A 16,533-nucleotide genomic window follows, 5' to 3' on the forward strand; every position below is an offset into this window, starting at 1 on the left:
CCAACAATATATCTCTGAAATTTCCACGCGTAGATGGGATGCATGGAATTCTCAGTTTGGTTTGGATGCTCTTAAAGCATGGTGATGGGTTTCTGATGTGTCAAACACCTGGCTGACAAAAAAAAATCTTGCATTCAGGCAGAACCTAAGAAAAGACTGTCACGTTCTCAACAAACAATGTGTAGAACGCTCTTTTATTTTAGGTCTCCAGTTACACAATCCAACAATCACAACAAACACTCTCCACTCAGTTCTTCCTGCTTTCTCTCCCTCCTGATCTCCTTCCATTGGTCCTTGTCAATTGGTCCTGATTTATTAATTAGTATCCAACAAAGAGTAAGAGTAAGATCTGAGTAACACCTCAAACACGGTGATCTTTCTCTCACCTCTGCCCGCCCCTCTTTATCCTTATATACATTCTTGTTTTTACTTTATGAATATTGTGCTACATTGCTCCTCAGCTCCCAAAAACGTATGACAGCTGAATACTTTTCCTCCTCTTTTCATGTTCCCTGTGTTGAATTGTCTCTTAATCTAATTTATTATTTTCCAAGATTGCCAGTTTAGAAATATACCATACTGTAAAAATTGCATATGACATTTCAGTTATCTGAGTTAATTTATTCCGTGTCTAATGGTCTGATGCTGTTGCTTATTGAGAACAGCAGCAGCTATTATGTTGCCAATATTTTACAAGATTTTCAAGTCTAAATAACAGTGAAATCTTGTTAATTCAATACTCCCTATATGTCTTGCCACATGAAAACCCATCACCAAGTTACTTAAGATAAAAATGAGAAAGCAATGTACCAATAGCCTCAAGATTCTCAAAATAACCAGAAATATGTGGCAATGTCCACTTTATGCAGAACAAAAATCAATTTACAGAATTATCATATATAACTTTTTGTATTCTAAAAGTCAGTGGATTTCTGAGATTAATAACTCAATGTTTGTTTATTTCAGGAATAATTACGGCTCAAGTATTAAATTGCACTTTCAATTATCTTTCTACTCCGTACCTGTGGAGCTCCCACCCCAATCTCAGGTGTTCAGCCGGCATTGCGAATTACATTAAGATATTCTCCCTATTCTCCTCATTTTAAGATATGAATATAACAATATCAAATGCAAAGATCATTATTATTATAAAATATGCTATATAAGTGTAAACTGTTTGTGTTATATACTGTATGCAGTTATTTTCACCGTTTTTGTGAAATGTTTCAAATGGAAAAAAATGAGAATATATAATCAGCAGTATTTTTTAATGCAAGATATTATTTCTTTACCCAGAATACCATCCACCTGGAACTCTCCATATGCAATCCTATTAATGAACATTTGACACTTCACGTAATATTGAATGGGAATGGGCTTATAGGAGAAGGCAGCCTAGTGCTTAAGCCTAAAGAAATGATTTTGTATGTGGCAAAGTATGCTCCAAATTCTGTTGGCAAAAGTATTGGAAGGTAAGATAACAAACTTCTAGAACATAGAGTTATACATTGGTTGCTCATCAAAGGATCATCAGAGAGGTTCGGATAAAAAAAGACCGTTTGTCGCATTTGAACTCATCCTTCCAGAATATCCACCATATTATCTCCACATTACAGCATTAAGCTGTGTTTTTAAATGAGTCCAGTGTCTTGGGCTCAATTATTTTTCCTAGTAGAAAGGTCATTGAATTATTAATTACCCTCTGTGTAAACAATTCAAGTTGAATAGATTTATTTTTACTATTTAGCATTACAATGTAGTGCACGGACAGACTGATATTGTTGGAAACATTGAGCCATTGTCTTTCCAATGAGATTAAGTTAAGTCTGCTTGTTCACATAGATGTTAAATGTTTCATGGTATCATGTGAAATGAGAAGGGGCTTTCTCCTGATGCGCTGGCCAACTCAAATGGAATAATGGTCATTCACCTCAAAGCCAACAAAAACGGTCACTAACCTTGACAATGTTGACTGTAAAGCTCTTTGAGAAATTACAATGGGATGAGGCTCCTTCTTTTCTAAGCTTGTCTCTTGGGCCACTGAAGCTTTTCTACATCTTCCCCAGTTTTTTCTTTACATTTCTTTCTGTTTGCTATAATGATTAAGGTCATTTGAGTTTAACAATGCAATTTAGCAAATCAAGTGAACAATGCTGAAGAGACCTGGGGAAATGGTGATCACAGCTGAGAAGCTGGAACCTATTTGTTTGGTTCCTTATAATAATAATAATAATAATCCTTTAATAATAATAATATGCTTTAATTTTGCCATGGTAAATGTTTGGATAAATCCTTGTGATACAGTCACAGTAAATCGGAAATCCATGAAAATCACAATTAACATCTGAGGCCAAAATTCCTAAATACAAAGATCATACAGAAATTTGGAAAATTCAAAAATTTAAATTTAGAAGCCAATTTTCCAGTTTTAAAAAATCAATGGAATTACGACAGATGCGGACTCAACCGTTTGGAATGCCATGCATGGTGTGTACCAATGGCTTCTTTATGTTTTAACATAACTCACAATAATATAAATTGATTGAAAATATATTTTTACTCACTGTTAATGTAACTAATAAAAAAATAGAATGGACATACCACGGTACCTTTTACCGACAATAATTCTCCATTTAGCTACAATTTAGTGAAGCGCTGACACCACTGTGTTGACACAGTCGATAATTGCACTTGTGACAGTTCTACTCTTTTTTTACTTTACTTTTACTGATTTTATTTTGGTGAAATTGACAGCTTCTATTTCTTTCTCTGGGTAGGTTGATGGAGAATCACCATATCATTTTAGTGAATGATTGCTTAGCTATTCGGTAGCTATTGAAATGTTGACAAGTGACGTACACAAAAGTAATTTTGAACTGTTTATTTTGAAATGGATTTTTGATGCTGCACTTTGGCCATTTTCCCCCTCTCCACCCTGATCAGCTGCCACCCCCCCCAGCTCAGGTCCCCAGCTGATATTGTCAAGCGCTTTGAAACGTCCTCCCGATGTGAAAAGCGCCATATGAGTTTAAATTATATTGAATTGTACGTTAAATTTGTAGTAAATTTATATTAATTTTCAAATTTTCGATTGTATTCAAATTTGTTTTCAATGGTGGTTTAACCAGAGTAATACCATGAAAAACATTTTTTTATACAAATTGTTGGTTCTATTTTCCATTTACAAAAATTTTAAAATAGCATTGTTCCCATGATGTGACACATTAGATAGCTTCTGCATTTAGAATTCTACAATTCCTCAAAGCTTTAATTGAAAATATAAAAAGTTAACTTGTGACTTGTTAAAGATCCCATGATTCCATTTGAGAAGAGAAGGGAGGTTTTTTTTGCCTGGTATTCTGTAATTTCTGTTTTTCTAAGTTTCTGTGTTAAATTTTCCAGAAATTGTATACGTGTGTTATTTGGATGCAAGAACTTAAAATTCTACTTTCTGTGTATTCCATCTTTTAGGTCTTCTTGCCTAAATGTTGTTGTTCTGCAGCTTGGGACGTCCTCCCGACATGAAAGGCGCTATACAAATGTAAATTATTGTTGTTCTGAACTAGACCAAAATATGTGGACAGGGACATTTTCCTAAGCCTCTGCCAAGTGGAAGTCTAAAGCAGCCCACCAGAAGGGAAATATCTTAACATTTGCTTCTATTAAAGCCTTGTCCAGTTTCCATGGAGAAACACTCATATGAAAGGGGGACAAAAGCATTAAAATATGCAGCATGTAAACCACACAGAACACAATTATAAAGCTTTTCACTAGTTAAGAATTCTCATTTAACATAAAAGATTTCTTTCTTAAAATTTTATACTCTTGGCCGCAATATTACTTCCTGAAGTAACTGGCAAGAACAACTTGGCAGAAATTCAAAGTCTTGCTCAGTTTATTAACTAAAATAAGTACATTCTGTTTTTTCACTTTTATATTAAATCTTTTTTCTTTACTCACTTTTCATTGCTAACTACCTCTAGCATAATAACTGATTTTAAAGATAGAATCGTTGTTGAAAGTAGCATTGGATAATTGCATATTTTAATCCTAGCAGAGTTGTGTTTAAGGTTAAAATATAGCTTGCTTATATTTGCCAAATTGGAAGTCTCCAAGATCAGATACTTTGCAGTGTTGCTGAATGGTTACAGTGTTTAATTTTTTTTCCTATTAAACTTATAGTTGCCTAGCTGGACAATAATAATTGCTATTGACAGCTACATTTTCTATTTTGAGAAGGGAGGAGGAAAGTATTTCTATGGCCTGAAGCTATGCCTTAAACGTCTTGGGTAGTTGGTTGAATCATCTAACTTGCTGGGTTTTAATCCTGATTCGTTCTCTAAGATCTGAACCTTTTGAGGTTGCTTAAAAAGAGGATTAAAATCCTCTTTATGTAGAGGTAAGCGAGTTCTCTCCGGGGTTGAACATACAAGTAGTCAAGGGACAGTTGGCTAGGCCATGCATGTCTATAATAATAATAGTAATCCTTGCATTTGATATAGTGCTTTTCACGTCTTCTAGACGTCTCAAAGCGCTTCACAGAATATGCTGTAAAGTGAATTGACCGTATGTTTGTGGGCGAAACGCGGCAGCTAATTGCGCACAGCAGTGTCCCACAAACAGTCGTGGATTGAAAATGACCAATTTATTATTATTTTGTTTTTGGAGGGATTATTATTAGGTGTGTGGAGTAAGGAAACTTGCCCAAGGCTTCGCACTGCCTGGAATTGAACCCAGGTGTCTCGCTTGCAAGGCGAGTGCTCCAGCCACTGAGCTACAGGACTCCAAGTCTTTCTTGATGGTTGATGAAAATATTCATTTCTTGGAAGAGACATTACTTGTTTAAAAGTCTAGTGGTACAGAAACAAAATCTCTCATTTGGTAATTTGTTCATTTCACATGTTCATTTGTCATGGGCACAGATTCATGGAGTTAGTAGGCAAGCATGCAACAAACCACATTGCTTGTCATGTAACTATTTCAGGCAGTAAAATCAAGCACTATAAATCCAAAATATATAATAATATATTAAATGCTAGCTGTACCTGTTGCAGCTAAGCTTTCAACCAAAGGATCCAATATGGAATGTAGATTGACACCGAAACAGACACACTTACTTATCCTTGAAAGGTTTGATTTCGCTTAGGCATCTTTATAACGATCAATATAAATGTATAAATTATAATCACTGGGACGTCCTCCCGAAGTAATAATGTAATTTTGTTATTGTTGCCATGACTTTGCTTTGTCTATGTTCTTTATTTGGTTCCCACTTGGTTATGTGCATGCTCTGTGACACACGATGCCACAGCGTCAGGGTCAGCTGGTGTAGCCACCAGGTGTAACTTCACAATGCCACAGTTCCACTTTGACTCAGCAGCCACCAAGTGTAACTCAGCGAAAAATGTAATACTGAAATATTTTTGGTCATAACTCATAAAATCAAATATGCTCATGTCACTCCCAAGTGCAAGACTTTTCCAATGAGGTATAAATCATATCTCTACGTCAATCAGTTATTGAGATCCTTCTTGAAGCATAGACAGACAGACAGACATTGTCATTTTATTAGTATAGAAGATAGATTAAGGTATTGTTGGTTAATATTTGTTTAGCAATAAAGTGAATCACTTTTTGTTCTTTTGCAGCATCATCTTCCAGTCGGAAAGTGTAGGAGAATTCTGGTATGAAATAGAACTTATTGCAGAGAAGCCATTACCAAAAAATCTTCCAGAGCTACAATGTGAGCTGGGAAAGTAAGTCCCCTAATTTATAACATATAAGTATTATACAAGTATATGGATTGATTGATGTCTGACAAATACAAGACCCGTTGTAATGATGTCTTCAGTTAAAGTTATCAGGCAACGCTCACAGACGTAGAAGTTCTATTTATCGTTCTGGAGTGCCCAAATCCAATGCGGATGGGAAGCTTTGTCTGTACCACAAGAGCACAGGAAAACATCCATTTTGTGCACAGGAAGATCACATGAACAACCAAGGAGTGAATGATCGAGTAATCTGGAGGATGGGGGTCAGGACACCAGGAGAAACTCTTCTCTTTTCAAATTGTGTCATGAAATCTTTAACGCTCACTTGAAAAACAGGCATGCAGGATCTCAGTTGATGTGTTTTCTGAAGAATGGCATCTCTGATATGCAATCCCAATGTAGAATCAGCAAACCCAGGAAAAAAATCCATGTTGATGGACAAGCCTTATTCTTCTTGTTACAGCATAGAATGACAGGAATTATTAGGTGCTGAATATGAATAATCACAACCCCCAGTCACATGTAGACCCCTGTAAGTCCAATTGGTGATTCAGATTACTCAATCAAGAATCTCTTGGCAACACTACACTTAGATATATGATCATTATATCTAACTCATGATTGCTTAGCTCCAAAGCCACTTCACTAGGTGTATCGCTTTGGAGTCAGACATATTCCATTTACCTTCCCCTCAAAGGGACAGTACATATAAGTAGTTAATCGTCGACAACAGAAATAAATATTCATTGGGCTTGAAATTACTTTTGACAACTTCCCTATAAATCTCACGGTGAAGTTGAAATTGGAAAATGATAAGATAGATATTAATCATTTTAAATCCCAAACTGGAAAGATAATACCATCCTCTTCAGCCAGCAAGATGCATTTTTGAACCCATGTTTTGAACCCATCCATTATTAATGAAACTGGCCACTTGTCGTTTATTACGGACATATGGTATGTACATCCAGAGAACTGATACACAATTACTATTGTAATTGTTTATAACTTCAAGATGAATTTCATCACATTTCTACTAATTAAAGTGCCACAAGAACATGTCCTGGCTAGTAAAAACAAGAACAGATTTTCAAAATAAAGCTGTACTCCTCACAATTAATTTTATATATTGTTAAAACTAACACATCCGTGGATTGTCCCAAGCCTCTGATCTCACCTAACTACTATATTCATACTTTGATCCTGTAGTTTGATGCTTGAAGACGTATGTTCAGCATTTGGTGAATTTTGAAAATCAAATGCTGGGCTATATCAGCACCTACTTTAACAGCTTTCTGGCTGGTTGAAAATGACATTACAATGCTACATATTACTGAGATTGTCTTACTACACTTTAAAAATTAGTATAGTTGTCGGCACCCAATTAAGTTAGCGTTGGATAGGACACGTTTGCTATGGGAACAGAGCGGGGGAGTGGAATTGATTTGGATAGCTCTTTTCAAAGAACCAGCACAGACACAATGGGCCGAGAAAAATAAAGTTTTTATTCACTAGTAAGTAATGGGCGACTGCTCTTACCACAAGTTTAAAGTTAATTGAAGCATTGGACTAGAGATTTTGTTCTTCATTTGGCCTGCTTATTTTCAATTATTGCTATTCATACTTTCTCATATTTGGAAGAAAATCTATTTTTATTATTTTTTTCTTCTCTGTTCCTATCTGGCATCATCAATGAGACACTGGTTAGGCCTCAGCTAGAGTACTGTCTCATTTCTGGACACCACACTTTAGGAAGGATGTCAAGACATTGGAGAGGGTGCAAAGGAAATTTACCAAGATGATACCAGGAATGAGGGACTTCAATTATCAGGAGAGGCTAGAAAAGCTAGGATTATTCTCCTTGGAGCAGTGAAGGTTAAGAGGAGACTTAGTAGAAGTATTCAAAATTATGAGGGGATTCAATAGGGTGGAGAACTAGAAGCTATTTCCACTGGCAGGTGGGTCGGTAACCCGAGGACACCAATTTAAAATAGTTGTTAAAAGAAACAAACGGGAGGTTTGGAGAAATAGTTTCACACAGCGAGTTGTTCAGATCTGGAATGTATTGCTTGAAAGGGTCGTGGAAGCTGATTCGATAACAACTTTCAAGAGAGAAGTAGATAATTATTTGGAGAGGACAAGTTTGCAGGGCTATGGAAATAGAGCAGGGGAGTGGGATTGAATTGGATAGCTTTTTTCAAAGAGCCGGCACAGACACGATGGGCTGAATGGCCTCCTTCTGTGCTGTATAATTCTATGATTCTTTGATTCTATATTCATGCAGTGCTATAGGATAATGAAATGTACAGAATTACTGTCTGTCAGTCTCTCTGTCCCAACGGTATTGATGGAATCATTTGGAAAGGGTATTTGATCTGTTAGATCTAGCTCTTTAAACTTACCACTTTGATTATCACCTGTCATGTGAAGTCAAACTCAGTCCTATTGAATTATTTTCAATCTGTTTATGAAAGTACAGCTTTCAGTCAGTTGGAATTCTCCACTCTACAAGTATGAGTAATCCTAAAGATAGGTAGATGTGCTTAACTGGTATGATGTATCGTGGTATAGTGATTTCTTACTGTATTAATTGACATCTGGGTGGGGGTGGGTGGGGGGTGCGATTAAGCACGGTCTCATAACCTAGAAATAGTCATGTTGACTTGCAGGAACTCTGCTTGGACAATCTACTTTTGGAGAGGAGTTGCTGTAAATTGGGTGATATGCATGATACAGTTCTGGTTACGAGAAGGAATCTGTATTTCCTTTCCTTATTAAGGAATAATGTAACAAACAAAATCCCAATATTTAATAAAAGGTTTAGATACCTACCCTGAATATGAATGTGAACTGAGTGTGATTGAATTGGAAAAACGGTAGTTTTTTTGTAGCCCGTAAACAATGATTTGCAGGATGGTTACAGGGCACGATTGTATTGGCCAACTGATTTGATAATGTAGCCCAGCATCTCATTTACCTTGTTTATTGCTGTACTGCTTGTTTCATGCGATGACCCCTGAGTCAACTAACACACCTAAATCGCTTTCAACCTTGACAATTTCTCTCCTATCATGGAGAAAAGTGCCTCCTATTTTCCCTTCCTAAATGCAGTTACTACATTGCATTTATATATATTGAACTTTATCTGCTTTAGGTGTCAATCAGATTAAGCTTTCTCTAATTCCATAGTTCCCTTAGCTTCTTCAAATTTGAGTCTATACATTCGGGTCATTAATGTATACAGGGAACAGAAGGGTTCCAAGCACTGACCCTTGAGGCAACCCATTTATCTTAGGAATAAGAAGTATTAAGGAGACTGGAGCAAGGAAATGACAAATAGAAGAGACTTGAGATATGATTGAGAAGACATGGAATAAGGTAATTAAAGAAGGAAAGAGAGAAGGTGAGGAAGGGGGAATGAGTGCTAAAAGTGGAGAGAAGTAAGTAATACTGAACTATTACCATTATCTTATATTTTTTCTCAATGGATTCAAATGCTGCCTCCTGAAGCTCCAAAGCATGTAATGGTTTCGAGTGATGTTATATTTATATCTTGGGGCGACTGTACCAATGTTGTTATTTCAATGTGCGAAGTTGCTAAACTTCCTGCTCTCATTGTAGACCCATTTAGGTTTGTCTTCGTAAAATAGGACTTTCATTAGCCCAAATTTAAAATTCATACCTAAAGCTGTTTCATTTTTCTAAGAAAGCTACATTGCTCAAACATATATGGTTATCTACCATTCAGAACTCTTTCTTTTCAAGAAAACATAACTTTATTGGTGTCTATATGGTATGTTAGAGTTCTGTGCAGATGGACGTTGTTCAGTCTTGGCAGTGGCTTGGTTTGTTCGGTAACAGAAGAACATGTAAACCCGTTACCAAATGTTGCCTTGCTCAATATCTAAATTATAGAATGTATGTCATTATATTGCCTCTTGACTTGTCAGAAACCACATGAAATGTTAGAACTCATTCTATTCAGTCAAGGGACATCATCATGCAAAATGCATTGACTTCTCCTGAAAGGCAGCTAAATGGAATAATGTACAAGTTTTTACAAGATGCTGTAGTCTTGATTTGTTAACTCAAGATGACGAGTGCTTTTGGAACAGTGCTGTGCTTCACACTGGCCACCTTTCAGTCACAAACAGTTCAACCATTTTATATATGACAAGCATAATTCATTTATATGAGGAAATTGTACAAAGAGGCATGAATGTTTGACAGCTGGAAGATCTTTATTCTTTGCATGTCACTCAATATCCAAACATAAAGAACTCTTGAATCTCTATCTTAGCTAATGAAAATTTGCTGTTTTTTTGTTTAAAGAGGAAGAAAAATCTGGAAGGGATCTCAAGACCTTCCTCTTCAATCATGCATTCGTTCGTCTTCCCACCACCACCCCCTTGCCCTCCATCCCTCTTGATTTCAGCTCGCAGCTTGGGTGCAAACCCTTGACTGTCCAGCACTTGGGACATCCTCCCAATGTGAAAGGTGCTATATAAATGCAATTTATTGTTGTTGTTTACTGCTCAAAGAATTATCCCTAGATAGAGAAGATATGTGGGCAGAATTTGTAGTTTTCTTTGAAGTGTTCTTTAACTTATTTAAGGATTTAAAAGAATATTGCCAGGGCTGATCAACTTTAATTACCTTTACAACTACCTTGGCTATTCCTCATTTGAGCCGCTTATCAATCCACTTGCATGTTTTAACCTTGATACCCAGTGACATCAGTTTGTGAAGGAGTCTGGTTTAGTTCTTTATCTGAGTCTAGGATCCTACGTCATATGGCTTCCAACTGTGAAATTTGGATGTTACCAATTCAAAAACTATATGAGGTTGGTTGAAGGAAGATCTACACTTCTGACACCTTATCAGTTGATTGTCTTTCACAGTGTTAAAATTCAAACATTATTTGATTTGAAAATGAGCAGAACATTGAAGTCAGATTTTTTTTAAATGCAGGATCCAATATGATGTAAGAAGTATAAATTAGGTTCCACATTGCCATACTACTGACAGTGAAGTGGCTTTGCTCCCAGCAGTATAAACACAACATTAAAGATACAACCATGATTGACAGTGCAATTAGCTTTTAAGCTTTCAAACTGCATTGCACACTGTGTGCAATCATCCCGCAGCTGAGCTGTCAGAATCAGCTTTGTAGAGATTTTATTCTTAGAGCTAAATATCTGACATAATAAAAATTCACATATACATTTTTCATTTTATATACAAATGTGCACAATTTGACTTAATTGGTATTGTGTGTCAGCCCGGGCATAGTGGTAGCATTCTTGCCTCTCAAAGGGTTGCGGGTTCAAGTCAAGCCCAACGTCGGAACTTGGAATAACAAAACCTAAGCTGACATTTCAATGCAGTGCTGGTGGTGTGTTACATTGTCGGAGGTGCAGTCCTTTGGATAAGATGATCTTGTCTACCTGATCAGGTGGACATTAAAGATCCAATGACACTATTCGAAAAGAGAAGGGAGTTTCCGATGATGTCCTGACCGAAATCCCCTAATAAAATTGATCAGTCATTTTATTGGCTGCTTGCAAATCATTGCTGTGCCCACTTGGCTTTTCCCTTAAAAAAGTGTCACAACACTGACAATAATAATCGATAATGTAATAATTAATTATTAATTACAATAATTCCAAGCATAGCCTATGAATGTCAGACAGAATGTTAATCATGCTGAAAAATGAAAAACTCAAATATTTAAGAACAATACAGAAGTATTGCAACAGCACATTATTTTGCACAAATGAACAGTGTTTCATTTTTGAAAATATATTCATTTAAAAAATTACAATGCTATTTTCCCATCTGTGTTTCATCTTGTGATAATTTGGAGTACTTCTTGAATTATTTGACTTTCTATCAATGTGGGGCGATCAAGGGGAGCTCTCCTTGCATTTCTGTTGAAAACTGCATGATGTCTTTTGATCTAAGCTACTGAATGGTTTTTCTGGATTAACTTTGTGGTTATGGTATAATTCTTCCTACAGATGGATCCGTCAGTCCATCTCTCTGCTTAATTCTACTTATGAGACTTTGCATTTGGAAATGGTCAACAGTAATCCAGGAAACTTCACTGTTGAGATTGATCCCAAGAAACCAGTGAGTATCTATCTGTCAAAAGTTGTCCCTATTTTAGAGGCTTTTTGTAACTGTTTACAGATCGAGATTAAATTTCTGCATTTCTAAATACAATCTCTTCCTCAGTTATTTCAGGTTATAATTAAAGAATGACACAGAAATCATGTTTTTGATCGGGAGGTCTTTACTCTGGTTGTGGAAAACTCAGATTTTATGCTTCTTTGCAGATACTTGCCAAAAGTAATTTTAAAAGTAAAATGATAATATCAACAATTTGCATTTATATAGCGCTCCTCATGTAGGGTTGGGCCCAGAATGTTTATTAATGATAATGTTAAACAGCCTTTCTGGTGGCTTGATCTTCCTAATTTTAATAAAGGGGCCTGCCATATTGACTGTGAGAAGAAACCAGTCTCCCTAAATCCTGGTTATAAGTAAGGAACGAGATGTGTTCAGAAATGCTACAGTGGAGTCCTGTAGCTCAGTGGTTAGAGCACTCGCTTTGCAAGCGAGAGACCTGAATTCAATTCCAGGCAGAGGGCGAAACCTTGGGCAAGTTTCCTTACTCCCCCCGCCTAATAATAATCCCTCCAAAAAAACAATAATTAAATTGGTCATTTTCAATCTATGACTGTTTGTGGGACATTGCTGTGCGCAATTGGCTGCCGCGTTCGCCCACAAATATACAGTCAACTCACTTTACAGTATATTCTGTGAAGTGCTTTGGGACGTCCTCCCGACGTGAAAAGCGCTATATCAAATGCAAGGATTATTATTATTATTATTTTACATATGTGCTTGTAGCTCAAATAAGAGTCTCCGATGAGCTGCACCCTCTCTCAGGTGATATAACCTTCCTTTGTGGTGAAGCCTTTATTAGGGTCTAACAACTAAACAGTGTTGGGGAGACCAACTCAGATTGGAAAAATCGAGACTGGAGTTGACTAAAGCATGAATGAGGGTTTCAACAACACTTGAAGTAATGTAACATAGAAGATAGGGGAGGTGGTGGAGGAAGGTGGAACTCAGTTAGCAACAAATATTATTTGATTTAGATTTAAACAATATACAGCTGGAATATACAAAAGCACACCGGACACCTACTGCGTATGTTGGCAAACAATGGTCAGTACCCTTGACAACAATTACTTGTTTTACTTTGACTTTACAGGGTTTTGACATTATAAGGTGCTATATCAAAGGCAAGGATTATTATTAAGAATTATTTTAAAATCTTCAAAGCATGTATTTTGATGGAAAATATTTCAAACTGTCAAACCTGAACCTTGATTTGTTACATTAAGTGAATTCCTAAACTCCAAGGCCATAAGTATGAATATGGAAATACTTATCAGTAGAAAACAAACATTTTTACACATTGGATTGATTTGGGACATTAGAAGACATGTATTCTCAGTCAGATTTAAACTCATCAAAGATCAAAACCACTGGCTGGAAAATTGCCTGTCTATAAACCAAAGAATGTATACTTGTGAAAGTTTTAACAATTAATTGATGAAGCAGTACATCATGTCTTTGAATTAGTTCTTGGTAAAAGTTGCAGTAAATTTTTATTTCAAGTTTAAAAATACTTCATGGTAAGATTATATTTTTAAGTTTATTCCAATCAGAATATGAATTATACATTTTTTAGAGTATACCTCTTTATTTATAAACTCCTGCTTTACAAATTTATAAAACCTTTCTTGAATATGATATGAGAGAAGGAATATCTATTTTAAAAACTGAAAGGTGTTTCTTATTTTCTCAAAGGGCAAACAATTACAGGCTAAGTTTGATGATATGTTATCTAGTAAACTGATCATTTCAAATTCAAATTTAGTAAAATTACAGGGCAACTAATTGGATGAAATGTTATTTACTTGTTGTAATAATAAGCTACAAGTAATGCCAATGCAGTATGTACCTCGAGGAATTTAAATTGTTTTAGTGTAAGCATAGAAGTGTTATGAATCAATAGATAGAATAATCGAAACACAAAATACTGCAGATGCTGGAAATCTGAAAACAAAAACAGAAGTCACTGGGAACACTCAGCAGGTTCTGACGAACGGTTGTGGACCTGAAACGTTGACTCACTTTCCTCTCTCCAAAGATGCCTCTTGAACTGCTGAGTGTTCCCAATGATTTCTGTTTTTGTTTCAGATTTCCAGCATCTGCAGTATTTTGCATTTTACTTCACCTTATTGTTATTTTTCAACTATGAATGATTTGTATACAAAAATATGATGCTCTGAATATTACATTAGTTAGAGAACCGTGAAGATGCCACATGTTAGAATAATTGTATTGAGTGTGAGGTGGAACTATTTAAGTCTTGACATTCCTGCCATCAGCTTGATGCTTCTCTTCTTTTGCCAGGTTTTCTTGTTAATCTGGTGGCATAAGTATAGACGCAATACGCCCGCTTTTTCTTGAATACCTTTGTTGTCTCATGTAGGAATCTCAAACTATCCCACCACCAAAAAAAAATTCAAATCATTGATGTTTTTGTTTATAGTTGCACTTGTATTTTCATTCCAATGTGATGTAAGATAGAAATGATTAACTGATTAATCCCTCCTGTTTGAAACAACCTAGAACTGATTTGCATGATCCCTTGATTTGCCAAATACAAACTATTCAGTGAAAGCCACTTCCTGTTGGAATATGGTACGTTCTTCACTGTCATTGGTCTCAGTACTCCATCTTCACAATTCACAAGCCTTGTGAAGCTTATATGGGAAAAAAGATAAATTGTATCTCCTCCTGCCCATCTGGCTCTCTGTGAAAGCGTATGATAAACCCTTTTCTTCCTGCTTCTTGGATCATTGGCTGATGCCCACTGAATTCCCAGAAGAAACAACAACAAGATTACATTTGTATAGCGCCTTTCACGTCGGGAGGACGTTCCAAGGCGCTGGACAGAGTACAGCAATTCAGACCCGAGCTAGTGTTGCGTGGGGGAAGGGAGGGGAGGGGAAGAGGGTGGCCGATGGCATGGTCAAAGAGGAGGGTCTTGAGGCAGGACTTGAAGAAGGCTAAGGAGGAGGCGAGGCGGAGTGACTGGGGGATGGAATTCCAGAGGTTGGGGGCAGAGTGGCTGTAGCTCCCGCCAATGGTGGGGCGGATTGGGTCGGGGGACGTGGAGCAGGTCAGAGCCAGCTGAGCAGAGGGAATGGGTGGGTTGGTAGGGGTTTAGGAGGTCACAGAGGTAGGGTGGGGCGAGGCCATGGAGGGCTTTGTATGTAAGGACCAGGATCTTGAACTGGATTCTCTGAAGGAAAGGGAACCAGTGGAGTCGGGCGAGAGTGGGGGAGATGGGGTCACGGAGTTTGTTGCTGGAGAGGACATGGACTGCAGAGTTCTGGATTATCTGCAGCCTGTGGAGGGAGGGAAGGCTGACAAGCAGGGCATTTGTTTAGTCGAGCCTGGAGGTGATGAAGGCATGAACAAGAGTTTCAGCGGCCTGAGGGGTGAGGTAGTGGCGGAGTCGGGCGATGTTACGGAGGTGAGGGAAGGCAGAGCGGATCATGGCTTGAATGTGGGGGAGAAAAGACAGTTGAGGGCACGAACAAGACACCTAGGTTCCTGACTGGCTTGGTGTGTTGTAGTGTGCAACCGCGCAGGTTGATGTTGCCAGAGGCTGAGGTGCAGAGACGCTGGCGTGAGCCAATCAGGAGGGGCTCAGTCTTCACGTTCAACTCTAGGAAATTTGCCCTCATCCAGGACTTGATGTCCGATAGGCAGTCTAGCAGGACAGCAGTGGTCCTGGAGTTGAGGGTGGAGTCAGAAACATAGAGTTGGGTGTCATCCGCATTCATATGGAAGTTGACCCCATGTCTGCGGATGATGTCACCAAGGGGGAGCATGTAGATATTAAAGAGGAGAGGGCCAAGGACAGAGCCCTGGGGGACCCCAGATGTGACAGTGCATGGGCTGGAGGAGAAACCGTTGGAGGCAACAAAATGGAGATGGTGAGAGAGATAGGAATCGAACCAGGCAAGGGCAGATCCGTGAAGATTGAGTAAAGAGGAGAAGCGATGTATGAGGATGGAGTGTCGACAGTGCCAAAGGCGGCAGAGAGTCAAGGAGAACAAGGAGGCAGAGGGAGCCCTGATCACAGATGTTCAGAATGTCATTAGTGACTTTGACCAGGGCTGTTTCCGTGCTGTGGGCAGTGTGGAAGCCGGATTGGAGGGGTTCAAAGAGGGAATGGCGAGAGAGAAAGGAGCGGAGCTGGGACGTGATGACTCGTTCCAGGACCTTGGAGAGGAATGGGAGGTTAGAGATGGGGTGGTAGCTGGAGTGGAGGGATGGATCCAGGGAAGGTTTTTTCAGGATGGGGGTGATGATGGCCATTTTTAGGGGGGTGGGAACTGATCCAGTAGACAAGGAGAGGTTGATGACATCGGACAGGAGGGGGTCAGAAGGTGGAGCTGGGAGATGAGGAGAGAGGTGGGGATGGGATCGAGGGAGCAGGTGGTGGGTTTGAGTTTGCGGACAGTCGTGGTGAGGGAGGAGGGAGAGATAGGTTTGAAGGAGTATAGGGGGGGATGGGTGGTGGGTGGGTCATGAGGGAGAGGTGATATGGGGGTGGCTGTGGACGGGGCTGAGGTGGCTGAACGTATCCCCTTGATTTTTGATTCGA

The 16,533-nt window shown here is 38.2% G+C and overlaps 1 protein-coding gene across 1 annotated transcript in view; it reads left to right on the forward strand.

The window, feature by feature from the left end:
* LOC103185538 (cilia- and flagella-associated protein 47-like) overlaps positions 1 to 16,533 on the forward strand; it is a 174,702-nt gene that overhangs the window by 106,782 nt on the left and 51,387 nt on the right. The window contains exons 52-54 of the mRNA XM_042334120.1: positions 1,297 to 1,472; positions 5,649 to 5,756; positions 11,792 to 11,903. Coding sequence (XP_042190054.1) covers positions 1,297 to 1,472; positions 5,649 to 5,756; positions 11,792 to 11,903 — 396 coding nt within the window. The remainder of the gene's footprint in view (positions 1 to 1,296; positions 1,473 to 5,648; positions 5,757 to 11,791; positions 11,904 to 16,533) is intronic.

This window comes from Callorhinchus milii, unplaced genomic scaffold (genome assembly GCF_018977255.1).
Source record: "Callorhinchus milii isolate IMCB2004 unplaced genomic scaffold, IMCB_Cmil_1.0 Scaffold4, whole genome shotgun sequence".
Classification (NCBI taxonomy): domain Eukaryota; kingdom Metazoa; phylum Chordata; class Chondrichthyes; order Chimaeriformes; family Callorhinchidae; genus Callorhinchus; species Callorhinchus milii.